The sequence below is a fragment of the Notechis scutatus genome, chromosome 5, assembly GCF_049901735.1.
Source record: "Notechis scutatus isolate UNSWTSFEM ecotype Mainland chromosome 5, rNotScu1.2, whole genome shotgun sequence".
Classification (NCBI taxonomy): Eukaryota; Metazoa; Chordata; class Lepidosauria; order Squamata; family Elapidae; genus Notechis; species Notechis scutatus.
The window spans coordinates 3,813,673-3,827,136 of NC_142013.1; the positions used below are offsets into that span (position 1 = coordinate 3,813,673).

The 13,464-nt window shown below is 45.8% G+C and overlaps 1 protein-coding gene across 1 annotated transcript in view; it reads right to left on the minus strand.

The window, feature by feature from the left end:
• Window positions 1-1,856: 1,856 nt before the first annotated feature.
• Window positions 1,857-13,464, minus strand: part of ACER3 (alkaline ceramidase 3) — a 57,368-nt gene continuing 45,760 nt past the window's right edge. The window contains exon 11 of the mRNA XM_087965984.1: window positions 1,857-4,860. Within this exon, the coding sequence (XP_087822110.1) occupies window positions 4,807-4,860 (54 nt within the window). The 3' untranslated portion in view covers window positions 1,857-4,806. The remainder of the gene's footprint in view (window positions 4,861-13,464) is intronic.

A 13,464-nucleotide genomic window follows, 5' to 3' on the forward strand; every position in this document is an offset into this window, starting at 1 on the left:
GGGAAGAGAAATATCTGCCTCTACCTAGAATCGAACTCACAGCCTCCTGATTGTGAGGCAAGAACTCCACCTCTAGGCATCCCCTGGACAAAAATGGGAATTCTGGGAGTTGGAAGTCCACCCAGCTTCAAGTTCTGAGGTTGAGAATTCAGGCCTGTCTAGGAGTTCCTTGGCGTTTTTTAATGGTCTGATGGTTTCCACCGAGGAAACCAATTCAGGTTTCCACCAAAACCAGGACATAAAATAGTCAAATGTTCTTAGCTTGGTACTCCTTGGTGCAGAATTCTAAACATTTGGGATAAGTACGGAGGGAGCATGGAGCAATGTAAGGGATTTTGTAAGCAATTCAGCCAAATAAATGAGCAGGCTCCAAGATGCAAATACTGCAAGATACTTTTCCAATTTCCCAATAATTACACAGAAGTTGTTGCTGCTGACATTATATTTTAATAAAGAACCATTGTTAGGAATTCACAGAAGTAATGCTAGGTACTGAACAGATTCTCCAAGGTTTTGGAAGTAAGGAGCCGTGTTAACAAGGGAGGGAGGAAGAGAAGCTAAATCACGGTTAGTTTAACCATGGTTTATTGCATCAGCCACAATCGATTGAATTTTTCCCATCATCCAATCAAATACCTTAGCAACCGGTAAAATTTCGATGTTGGGAGAAGAACTGTAGCCAGTTAGCAAAAAACATGGTTGAAGCCCAGGATAAAAAGAGGACATTAGAAAGAAACTCAAGAGTTCAGGGCCTTGATTTTCCTTTGTAGAGGAGGAGGGAAGGAGGGAAAATATTTTGAGATGAGGTCGCTGTAGCCACATCACTTGTGAGGATCTGTTTCCTGCCTGACTTGATCGACCTGGAAGGATCTGAGATCCATGGTGAATTAAAATGAAATGAATCCCAATCAAAAGGGGGATCCAATTTTGCAAAACAAAACTCCCAGAATCTGGCTTTGTCATTGATTTTGCTTGTCAGAATGTCACAAAAGATGATCCCAGGACCCTGGGACAGTGCAACTGTCATAAGTACATGCCAGTTGCCAAGCATTTCAATTTTGACCATTAAGGGCGGGGGGGAGGGGTCTAAATTATTAAAGATATGCAATATTTCCTCTTAAAGAGTAATCGGTTTTATGGGGATGGAGGGAGTGTAGGGACAAATTAGCAAAAGCCTCCAAAATCTAACTCTTTCATCCCAAGGAATACAAAGAGCAATTTAGTGCAGTCAGACAGAAGGATTTCATGTTAAATAGGATCACCAGCATGATCGCCAATGTCCAGTGACGGATATGGCATGGGAAGAATGTTAAATACTGCATTTCACTTTAAAAAATAACAACAGTGGTGCATTGTTAAGGCATGTGATTAACATTATATGTGTGTGTGTGTGTGTGTGTGTGTGTGTGTGTGTGTATTTGTATTTTAGAACATTTGTATTTTGTATTTTATATTATATATTATGTATTTATATTATGTAGTATTTTGTATTATTTATTATGCTATACTTCTATATATATATATATATATATATATATATATATATGTGTGTGTGTGTGTGTGTGTGTGTGTGTGTGTGTATATATATGTATATGTATATGTATATATATGTATATATATATGTATGTGTGTGTATATATATATATATATATATATATATGTGTGTGTGTGTGTGTGTGTGTATGTGTACACACACACACACACACACACTTTGTGCTGTTTCAGCATACATTCATTCCATTTATATTCTTTCTTTCGTGAAGGGCCAGGATTTGAGGAGGAAACTGTTCTCGTGCTATTTTGTAACACTGCACAATTCCAAATGAAAGACTTGCAAAGAAGCCGACTGCTGAATATTTGTACAACCACAGCTTTAAAAATAATAATAACAATAATAATAATTATAGAGCAGCTCTAGAAGATTGATGGCTCTTTGGCCAGGAAAGCAAACAATTAGGCTGCTGGTGAAAGTCGTCTAATTGTGGCTTAATTATTCTTAGAGGGAAAAAATAGTCTAGCAAAAAAAAAAAAAAAATAAATAAATAGTGTGCATGAGTAGCGGCCTGCCTGATCCAAACATCCCACTGAGTATGGCTAGGAAAATGGAAAAGTGCCAGGAAGAAAAGCTGGAATTTAGCAGCTATTAGTGGTAGAAGATATATGAAAAGATCTGCAAAGAGTCCTTTATATACCAGGGGTGTCCAACCTTGGCAACTTTTAAAAGGCTTGTGGAATTCAACTTCCAGAATTCCTCGGCAAGTGTGTGGCTGAAGTCCACAAGTTTTTAAAATGGCCAAGGCTGGACAGACCTGCTTTATACCCTTAAACAAGGCGCCTCCTTCCTGGAGAATCTATGAATCTATGCATTTTTCTCTATCAAGAAAATCTATGTGGGAGGAAATTGGAGCATGATTCTTGGGGAAAAGGCTGGGCGTTCGAAAGGTGTGGCTGCTCTAAGACTTGGAGGCTTTTAAGAAGAGACTGGACAACTGTTTGCCTGGAATGATATAGGGCAGTGTTGGTGAAACTTTTCGGCACCGAGTGCCGAAATGGGAGCACACGCATGCGTGTGCATGCTGGAAATTGGAAGAGCAGCTGCACGGTGCACATGTGCATGCTGGGAAGATGATCTTCCAGTTTCCGGGGGCGCACATGTGCACTGGCCAGCTGGTCTCCGTGCACGCATGCGCACCGGAAACGAAAAGACCAGGCGGCCGGGGCGCATGCGTGTGCCAGAACCTGGAAGATCACCTTCCCGGCGCACGCATATGCACCGAACGGGCTGCTCTTCCAGTTTCCGGCCTGCCGGAGGGGCTTTCGGGGAGGCTGGCTGAGAATCTGGGTGTCAACTCATAAAAACATTTTTTTTTAATGGTAAATTTTAGAGTTGCCAACAGAAAGGGAGGGAGGGGGGAAGGGGGCTGGAAAGAGCAGTGTGGCAGCTTGGAAATGGAAAGTGCATTCCATACATGGTTTTTCAGAGATTGTAACTAGGTGACTGAAGTTTCTGCCGTGCAAAATTCTAACTGGAGAACATGATTGAGGACTCTGGGCTATGGAGGTGTCCCATTGGAGGATATGAATTATGATACACTCAAAGGGGTGGAGGGAAAACCAGGGTCAAGGGTGACAATGAATGATGTATCTCAGAGTCGGCTACACCCAGGCAGTGCTGGACAGGTCTACTCCTAATAAATCATTTTGAAGTTTTGGAAGTTTGGCTCGAGACTCAGAATTTAATTGGGGGTAACTGCCGGAATCCTGATTCTTATTTTTGTCAGCTTGCAAATCAAGTGTGGGAGGAAGATTTGGAGCCTGGCAGGAGGTGAACGTACTAAGTAAGGCCTTTGCAGGCAGATTTCTTAACGAGAATTTAAAAGCCCCAAGCAGTTCAGTCGTGGCTTTTAATGGGCTCGACTTACGACTGCAATCGAGCCCAGATTTTCTGTTCTTAAGTGAGACATTTGTCAAGTGAGTTTTGCCCCATTTTAGGCAAGGGAGGGGGGAAAGGGGTTTGGAAGAGCAGTGCGGCAGCTTGGAAGCCGAAAGCGTTTTTCAAAGATAGTAACTAGGTGACCAAAGTTTCTGCCTTGCAAAAATCTAACTGGAGAGCATGATTGAGGACTCTGGGCTATGGAGGTGTCCTGTTGGAGAATATGAATTACGATACACCCAGAGGGATGGAGGGAAAACCTGGGTCAAGGGTGACAGTGAATGATGTGCCTCAGAGTCGGCTACGCCCAGGCAGTGCCAGGCATGTTAACTCCCAATAAATCCTGTTTCGTTTTGGAAGTTTGGCTCGAGACTCGTGATTTAAATGGGGGTAACCACCGGAATCCTGACACTGGGGATCTGGAGGTCCAGAACAACGACTCTGAAGAGGCTGCATTAATCCACGGGCTTCATTAAAAGCAATTTCCTCCATCCCGATGCTCCTTGGAAGTGTGGGCTAACAGCTTGCCGTAAGTTCAACGGATTTGGAAAGGCATCGTGACCGGGAAGGATTCACGAAAAAAAGTTGAAACACTGATGGGATATAGTTTCCCTTTCCTCCCCCCTGCACTGATGAGGTTACCTAGTTGGGTCATGAAACGTCTGCAAGGGGGGGAAAAAGCCGAGCTTAGAGAGCACCAAGGACCCTACACCACTCCTCCTCCTCCATCTTTCCGCTAGGACTGATGAGGTTACCTAGCTGGGTCATGAAACGTCTGTGAGCTCAGAGAGCACCAAGGACCGCAAAGTTCCCCCTACTTATTACAAGATGACAAGGAAACAAATACTGAGTCCCCTTAGAGCAAGGGTCTCCATGTTGGCCACTTTAGGACTCCCAGAATTCCTCAGGGATGAGGAATTCTGGGAGTTGAAGTCCCCAAGTCTTAAAGTTGCCACGGATTGGGAGACCTCTGCCTTAAGAGCATCAGATGGAGCATGGGTCCTCTTTCGGATCGGCCATGGAACGGAGGCCATCTCATCAGTCAAATGAAAACTTCAGGAATGACTCGGGGGGGGCAAAAAAATGCACAGCCATTGCTTGTGCCTTGGCACTGCCTCCCCAAACCAGGCCTTCAGTAACCCAAATACTGTAGCACAGCTTTTAACAATGCAAATCACAAGGAAAACTTCCCAACGAAGGTTGGTAGAGGTGAGGGTGCTTGATCCGTTGAGATGCGTTGTCGTTCCGGGCGTGGAGAAAGAAAAAGAAGAAGAAAATGTATCTTTTTTTTTTTTTTGGTAGTGCCAAAAGCTTCCCAAGGGCTTCCCAGTCAAAGGTCTGGAGGCTGTTTTCCTTCTTCGACCTGTTGCTTCTTAGGGCTTCTTCGTTGATTCTACTAGGAGAACAGGCCAAATCCCAAAGATGAACTATTGGAAAGAAAGAGACAAAAATGGTTAGGGGAAGGAAGGAAGGAAGGAAGGAAGGAAGGAAGGAAGGAAGGAAGGAAGGAAGGAAGGAAGGAAGGAAGGAAGGAAGGAAGGAGGGAGGGAGGGAGGGAGGGAGGGAAGGAGGGGAAGGAAGGGAGGGAGGGAAGGAAGGAAGGAAGGAAGGAAGGAAGGAAGGAAGGAAGGAAGGAAGGAAGGAAGGAGGGAGGGAGGGAGGGAAGGAGGGAGGGAGGAAGGAAGGAGGGAAGGAAGGAGGAGGAGGAAGGAAGGAAGGAGGGAAGGAAGGAAGGAAGGAAGGAAGGAAGGAAGGAAGGAAGGAAGGAAGGAAGGAGGGAGGGAGGGAGGGAGGGAGGGAGGGAGGGAGGGAAGGAAGGAGGGAAGGAGGAGGGAGGGAGGAAGGAAGGAAGGAAGGAAGGAAGGAAGGAAGGAAGGAAGGAAGGAAGGAGGGAGGGAGGGAGGGAGGGAGGGAAGGAAGGAGGGAAGGAAGGAGGGAGGGAAGGAAGGAAGGAAGGAAGGAAGGAAGGAAGGAAGGAAGGAAGGAAAGGGAGGGAGGGAGGGAGGGAAGGAGGGAGGGAGGGAGGGGGAAGGAAGGAAGGAAGGAAAGGAGGGAGGGAGGGAAGGAGGGAGGGAGGGAGGAAGGAAGGAAGGAAGGAAGGAAGGTGTCAGCCTTCAAGATCTTCTACTATTGCTTTGCATCTTTTGGCTGCCATAAGTAACGGGGGTGTAAAGTCTGGGAAGCGAGCTGGAGGTGTTACATTCTTGTGTTGTGTAAATGAGGAGTGGGGGAGCAAACCTTTATCAAAACATGCCAAGGTCAACGGACAGAGGCCTCATCACCCCCTGAAGATGCCCACATGATCATATTCACAACGTTTAATTGGAAGAATCATTTGAACTATGGGGGGTGGGAACATTTCCAGCACTTTGTATGTGTGATTGGCGCGCCTAATTTTCTCAGATTCAGAATTCTACGGTTGCTACCACTTCATTTTCAGTCAAAGACATCTTTTCTCTAATCTATGGAGTCTTAAGTATTTCTTCCTTGTATTTTGAATGGAGCACCATCTGACAGAAGGAAAAAGAAAGAAAGGAAAGAAAGAAAGAAAAAGAAAGAAAGGAAGGAAGGAAAGAAAGACAGAGGGAGAGAGGGAGGGAGAGGGAAGGGAAGGAAGGAAAGAACAAGCCATAGTGGGGCAGTGGTTAGAATGCAGTATTGCAGTCTAATTCTGCCCACTGCCAGCAGTTCCATCCTGAGGGGGTCAAGGTTGACTCAGCCTTCCCTCCTTCCGAGGTGGGTAAAATGAGGACCCAGATTGTTGGGGGCAAAAGGATGACTCTAAACTGCTTAGAGAGGGGCTGGAAAGCACTATGAAGCGGTATGTAAGTCTATTGGGAAGGAAAGGGAGGGGGAGGGAGGGAGGGAGGGAGATGTGGAGTCACAGTTGTTAGAAAGCAGTATGACAGGATAACTCACTGCCCATAGCCAGCAGTTTGATCCTGACTGGCTCCAGGTTGACTCAGCCTTCCCTCCTTCCGAGGTGAGTAAAATGAGGACCCAGATTGTTGGGGGCCAGAGGCTGACTCTGTAAACCACTGAGGGAGGGAGGGTGGGAGGGAGGGAAGGAAGGAAGGAAGGAAGGAAGGAAGGAAAAGGAAGGAAGGAAGGAAGGAAGGAAAGGAAAGGAAAGGAAGGAAAGGAAGGAAGGAGGAAGGAAGGAAGGAAGGAAGGAAGGAAGGAAGGAAGGAAGGAAGGGAGGGAGGGAGGGAGGGAGGGAGGAAGGAAGGAAAGGAGGGAGGGAGGAAGGAAAGGAGGGAGGGAGGGAGGGAGGGAGGGAGGAAGGAAGGAAGGAAGGAAGGAAGGAAGGAAGGAAGGAAGGAAGGAAGGAAGGAAGGAAGGAAGGAAAGGAAGGAAGGAAAGGAGGGAAGGAAGGAAAGGAAGGAAGGAAAGGAGGGAGGGAGGGAGGAAGGAAGGAAGGAAAGGAAGGAAGGAAAGGAGGGAGGAAGGAAGGAAGGAAGGGGGCAAGAGGCTGACTCTGTAAACCACTTAGAGAGGGGCTGGAAAGCATTGTAAAGCGGTATGTAAGTCTAAGGGCTACTGGGGGGAGGGAGGAAAGAAGGATCTGTAGTGGCGCAGTGGTTAGAATGCATTATTGTACGCTAACTCACTGCTCATTGCCAGCAGTTCGATCCTGACTGGCTCCAGGTTGACTCAGCCTTCCGTCCTTCCGAGGTGAGGTGGGTAAAACGAGGACCCAGATTGTTGGGGGCAATTGGCTGACTCTGTAAACTGCTTAGAGAGGACTATAAAAGCACTATAAAGTGGTATATAAATCTAAGTGATATTGGGAAGGAAGGGAGGGAGGGAGGGAGGAAGGAAGGAAGGAAACTTACCTCCCTGAAGAAGCTCACCTGGTTATTATTGATCTGCAGTAATTACAGGTAGTCCTTGATTTAACCATAGTTCATTTAGTGACCATTCAAAGTTACTACGATACTGAAAAAAGGGACTTATGACCGGTTTTCACAGTTAAGATCGTTGTTATCATCCCCCTGGGTCACATGATCAAAATTCAGACACTTGGCAAGTGACTCGTATTTATGACGGTTGCAGCGGAGTCACATAATCCGCTTTGGCGACCTTCTGACAAGCAAATGGCAATGGGGGAAGCCAGGTTCACTTAACAATCGCGTTGCAAACTTAACAACTGCAGCGAGAAAGGTCGTAAGTAGAGGACTACTTGTACTTAATCTCTATATGTTTTATGCATGTTAGGTTTTTATCCCAAGGGGAGAAAGTAATACAGGTTGGCTTACGACCACAATAGCCATAGCCCTTGGACTTATATACCACTTCATAGTGCTTTCCAGCCCCTCTCTAAGCAGTTTACAAAGTCAGCCTCTTGCCCCTTCCTTCCTTCCTTCCTTTCCTTCCTTCCTTCCTCCCTCCTTTCCTTCCTTCCTTCCTTCCTTCCTTCCTCCCTCCCTCCTTCCTCCTCCCTCCCCTCCTCCTTTCCTTCCTTCCTTCCTTCCTTCCTTCCTTCCTTCCTTCCTTCCTTCCCAATATCACTTAGATTTATATACCACTTTATAGTGCTTTCCAGCCCCTCTAAGCAGTTTACAAAGTCAGCCTCTTGCCCCTTCCTTCCTTCCTCCCTCCCTCCTTCCTTTTCTTCCTTCCTTTCCTTCCTTCCTTCCTCCCTCCTTTCCTTCCTTCCTTCCTTCCTTCCTTCCTCCCTCCTTCCTTCCTTCCCTCCTCCCTCCCTCCTTTCCTTCCTTCCTTCCTTCCTTCCCAATATCACTTAGATTTATATACCACTTTATAGTGCTTTCCAGCCCTCTCTAAGCAGTTTACAAAGTCAGCCTCTTGCCCCTTCCTTCCTTCCTTCCTTCCTTCCTCCCTCCTTCCTTCCTTCCTTCCTTCCTTCCTTCCTTCCTTCCTTCCTTCCTTCCTCCCTCCCTCCTTCCTTCCCTCCCTCCTCCCTCCCTCCTTTCCTTCCTTCCTTCCTTCCTTCCTTCCTTCTTCCCAATATCACTTAGATTTATATACCACTTTATAGTGCTTTCCAGCCCCTCTCTAAGCAGTTTACAAAGTCAGCCTCTTGCCCCCAACAATCTGGGTCCTCGTTGTACCGACCTCAGAAGGACGGAAGGCTGAGTCCACGTTGAACTGGTCAGGATCGAACTGCTGGCAGAGGGCAGAGTAAGCCCGCAATACTGCATTCTCCCATTTTACCTCCCATTTTTAACGACCTTTCTTGCCACCGTTGTTAAGTGAATCGCTGCAGCTGTTCAACGAATCCAGCTTCCCCGCTGACTTTGCTGGTCAGAAGGATGCAAAAGATGATCCCGTGACGCCAGGACGCTGCAGCCGTCATAAAATGGGTCGGGTGCCAGGCGTCTGCATTTGGATCAAATGACCACGGGGATGCTGCAACGGCCATTAAGTGTGAAAAAAACGGTGACGTAAGTCACATTTTTCAGGGCCGTTGTAACTTTGAGCGGTCACTAAGCAAAATGTTGCGAAGTCAAGGATTTGCCTGTATCGTTAATTCAGTTAGGTGGTATCCAGTAAACTGTGATGACCCAGGGTGGGATACAAAATAAACACAGTCACAAAAAACAGGTGAAGCCCCTTTTATTCCTTCACTTTGCTTCCAAGCTCCAAATATCCTCTACGGAAGACAAAAAAACTCCCACACAAACAGCTACAAGAAGAAGGGAAAAAGCAACACAAACCAGGCAAGATAAGGGCTGGAGGACGTCTGCAGATAACAGAACACACACTGGGAAGGACACCAAACTCGTAGAGGAACCATAAACATGAGATATTTCCATGCTTTGTTTCCAGCGCTCGCCCTTACGCATGTCTGTCCTCTTATTCAGTTGTCACAGCTGCAGCCCATGAAGGGGATCAAGGCCCTTTCCTCCCCAGTAGACCATTGTCTCTCCCTTATCCTCTCCTCCCTGCGTGACCTAGAATGGAGAGGGGATGGGTCTGGGTCCTCCTCTGACTGCCCAGCCGGCCTCTGCCCTTCCCCAGCCTCCTCCACAACCTCCGGAGCCACACCTCCACTCCCTGTGGGCTGTTCCTCCTCTCCCTCGGAGTCAGTCTCCACCAGGGGCATGACATAAACATTCCCAAAACAAAATGAGATTTAACCAGATGTTGATTGTCCCAAAGGTGGTTTTTTTTTATTTTTTCAAAAGGCAGCTGGGCCTTCTTGGTTTTTTTCCTTGAAGACGTTTCGCTTGTCATCCAAGGAGCTTCTTCACTTCTGACTGAAGAACCGAAGAAGCTTCTTGGATGAGAAGTGAAATGTCTTCAAGGAAAAAAACCCAAGAAAATCCAGTTGTCTTTTGAAAAAAAAAAAAAAAACCCACTTTTGGGACAACCATGAAGAGATAAGGCCTTGGTAAGGCCACACTTGGAATATTGCATCCAGTTTAGGTTGTCAAGATATAAAAAGGATGTAATTCTGGAAAGTGTGCAGAGAAGAACAGCAAAGAGGATTAGGGGACTGGAGATTGAAACATACAAAGAATTGGGTATGTTCGTTTGATGAAAAGAAGGACCAGGGGAGACAGGAGAGCAGCCTTCCAATATTTGAGGGGCTGCCACAGAGAGGAGGAAGGGGTCAAGCTATTCTCCAAAGCACCTGAAGGCAGGAAAAGAAGCAACGGATGGAAACTAATCAAGGGGAGAAGCAACCGGGAACTAAGGAGGAATTTCTTGACTTTTTGAACAATCAATCAGTTGTTCTGACCCAAACCTGGTTCGAAGGAAACGAACACGAAATGGAGGTAACAGCAAAACCTTTTCATGATTCTTTACGAATTCCGTTCCTTCCCGGTTCAAAGGTTGTTTCAAACTAATTGCCTCTGATAAGAAGGAGCCTTGCCAAGGTTGGGCAAGGATGCCAAGAACACTAGATAAAGTTGCCAAGAAATAGTTCAAACACAAAGAGTCTCCAAACACAAACGAAGAGAGCCCGAACGTCCTCGAGGCTTGAGTGCGAAAACTTCTTTGCTTCCTGCAAAGAATCCCGGTCTCTCAGGCTGGCTTTTATCCCTTAAGGGAGGGGCCATTGCCTCGCAGCCTTACTCCTGAGTCGCCCCGTGCTGCTGCAGCTGCTCTTTCCTTCGAGCAGCCCTGCACGCACACACACTGAGCACAGGCTCCATGAGGACCTCTTCCTCACTGCTGCCAGCCTCCACCATCTCCAAAGGCCGCACTCCACTCCCTGAGGGTCCTGGCCCCATCCCTGCATCCCACGCAGGCCCCTCATCTGAGTCCTCGCTCTCCGAGACCTCAGCCATCCGCATCTACTGCCGGCGAACCACAACATCAGTTGAACGGCTTGTCTCAAGAATTTATGGGTGCTCCATCACTGGAGGTTTTTAAGAAAAGACTGGACAATCACTTGTCTGAAATGGGGTAGGTAGGTTCTCTGTTTGAGCAAGGGGCTGGACTAGAAGATGTCCAAGGTCCCTTCCAGCTTGTTTGTTCGTTCATTCATTCATTCAATCAATCAATCAAGGTAAGGTAAGGTGAGGTGAGGTGAGGTAAGGTAAGGTAAGGTAAGGTTAAAGTAAAGTAAAGTAAAGTAAAGTGTAAAGTAAAGTAAAGTAAAGTAAAGTAAAGTGTAAAGTGTAAAGTAAAGTAAAAAAGTAAAGTAAAGTAAAGTAAAAGTAAAGTAAAGTAAAAATGTAAAAAGTAAAAAGTAAAAAAAAAGTAAAGTAAAGTAAAGTAAAAAGTAAAGTAAAAGAAGTGTAAAGTAAAAAGTAAAGTAAAAAGTAAAGTAAAGTAAAGTAAAGTAAAGTGTAAAGTAAAGTGTAAAGTAAAAAGTAAAGTAAAGTAAAGTAAAGTAAAGTAAAGTAAAGTAAAGTAAAAAGTAAAAAGTAAAGTAAAGTAAAAAGTAAAGTAAAAAGTAAAGTAAAAGTAAAAAAGTAAAGTAAAGTAAAGTAAAGTAAAAAGTAAAGTAAAGTAAAAAGTAAAAAGTAAAGTAAAGTAAAGTAAAGTAAAATAAAGTAAAAAGTAAAAAGTAAAGTAAAGTAAAGTAAAGTAAAGCAATGTAAAAGTAAAAAGTAAAGTAAAGTAAAAGTAAAGTAAAGCAATGTAAAAGTAAAAGTAAAAAAGTAAAAAGTAAAGTAAAGTAAAGTAAAGTAAAGTAAAAAAGTAAAGTAAAAAGTAAAGTAAAAAGTAAAGTAAAGTAAAGTAAAATAAAGTAAAGTAAAAAGCAAAGCAAAGCAATAAAACAAATCAAAACAATGAAGTAATAAAACAAAAAAATCAATTTCAGGGGAAATTAAGCTTTGGAAAAAAGCAGAAAGGTTGTGTCTTGTATTTCTGTTTGCATCAATGCTCTAGGTCAGCGGTGGACTTCAACTCCCAGGAGAGACTGGCCAGCCACTTGCCTTGAAACGGTGTAGGGCCGTGATGGGGGACCTGTGGCACGCAGAGCCATTTGTGTGCGGGCACGCGAGCCCCAGCCAAACTTACCTGCACTGCGCATGCGTGCGCCTCCCAGCTGATTTCTTTTTTGCCTGTTTGAGGCCTTTTTTTGCCTTCCTGGGGGCTCGAGAGAGAAGCCTCTGCAGCCTTAGGGGGCCGAAAAACAAGCCCGTTTTGGCACTTCCGGAAATACCAGAAGTGCCCAAAATGGAAGTGCTGAAACGGGCTCGTTTTTCGGCCTCCGAAGGCTGCAGAGGCTTTCTCGAGCCCCCAGGAGGGGGAAAATGGCCTCCCTTGGGCTCCAGGAGACCCTCCGGAGGCTGAAAACTGGCCCTTCCAGTATTTTCCGGAAGGCCCGTTTCTCGGCCTCCCGAAGCTGCAGAAGCTTCCCTCCAGCCTCCGGGGAAGGTGAAAAAAGGCCTCAAAAAGGGCCGATAATCAGCCGGGAGACGCGCGCATGCGCAGTGCAGGTAAGGTGGGGGCTTGCAGGCCCATGTGCAGGGGGAGAGGCCCATTGCATTGTGGGTGCTGGCAAGGCACTATCAAGCGTGCACGCTTGTTTTCGGCACCCCACAACAAAAAGGTTCGCCATCCCTGGTCTAGGGCCTCCTGCTTGAGGCAGGGGGTTGGACTAGAAGACCTCTGAGAGTCCCTTCCAGCTCTGGGCCGATTGATTCTACTTTTTTTTTCCAGTTGCCGTTGTAACTTGGAGACTTTCTAAGTCGAGGGACTTATCTGGATGGTTGTAACTTGGAGACTTTCTAAGTCGAGGGACTTATCTGGATGCGACCTTGTGCTCCGGAAGGAAAGGCTAATGAATAAAACATCGGCCGTGCGGGGATTTGTCTTGGACGGGCTTATTCTTATTCTCAGCCTCTTTTGAAAGAATAAAAGCAGCGCTTTGCTTCCCTCGAACAACAGAAGGTCTGCGTCGCACAGACTTAAGTAAGAGCTTCCCTTGATAGTACTGGATTTCAAAAGAGGCCGGGAATATCGATCAATCAAACGAGACAAGAGAAATAGGCACAGCAGAGGTTTGGATACCTTCAGGTGGCGAGAACGCCTGTCATTCACTCCCCAAATCTCTGGGCATTGGAAGAGACAATGAACGTCTGCATCACACCAAACGCACCGACGCAGGTCAAATGCGGGATCTCCGGTGAAATGTAGCCTGACATTTATAATCTATCTATCTATATAAAAGCGAAATGCCCCTCACACATCATCACAAAATCTCCAGAACCGTAAAGCCTACAAACTTGAAATTTGGCCCGTATGTTCCTCTTGGCTTCTAGGGGCTCACTAAGAAAGGATTTTTCCAAATGACCATCAGAGCATTTAGAGTATTTCCTGTATTATTATTATTATTATTATTATTATTATTATTATTATTATTATTATTATTATTAACACGCTCTGATGCTAAGGAGTTCTACTCCCCCTCCCCACCTGAGAAGAAATCTGCTCCTAATGCAAAACACAAGCAGAGGAGTTTCACTTTCACAGCACCAAGCAGCTTTTAGTACAGAACAGTTGAGCTAAGCCACGCCCAGGCTCCTTGCTGTCTCCTTGCGCACACAACAAATACTGCTTCAGTTTCCAAACAGCCCTCAACTCTCTCACACACTGACAGG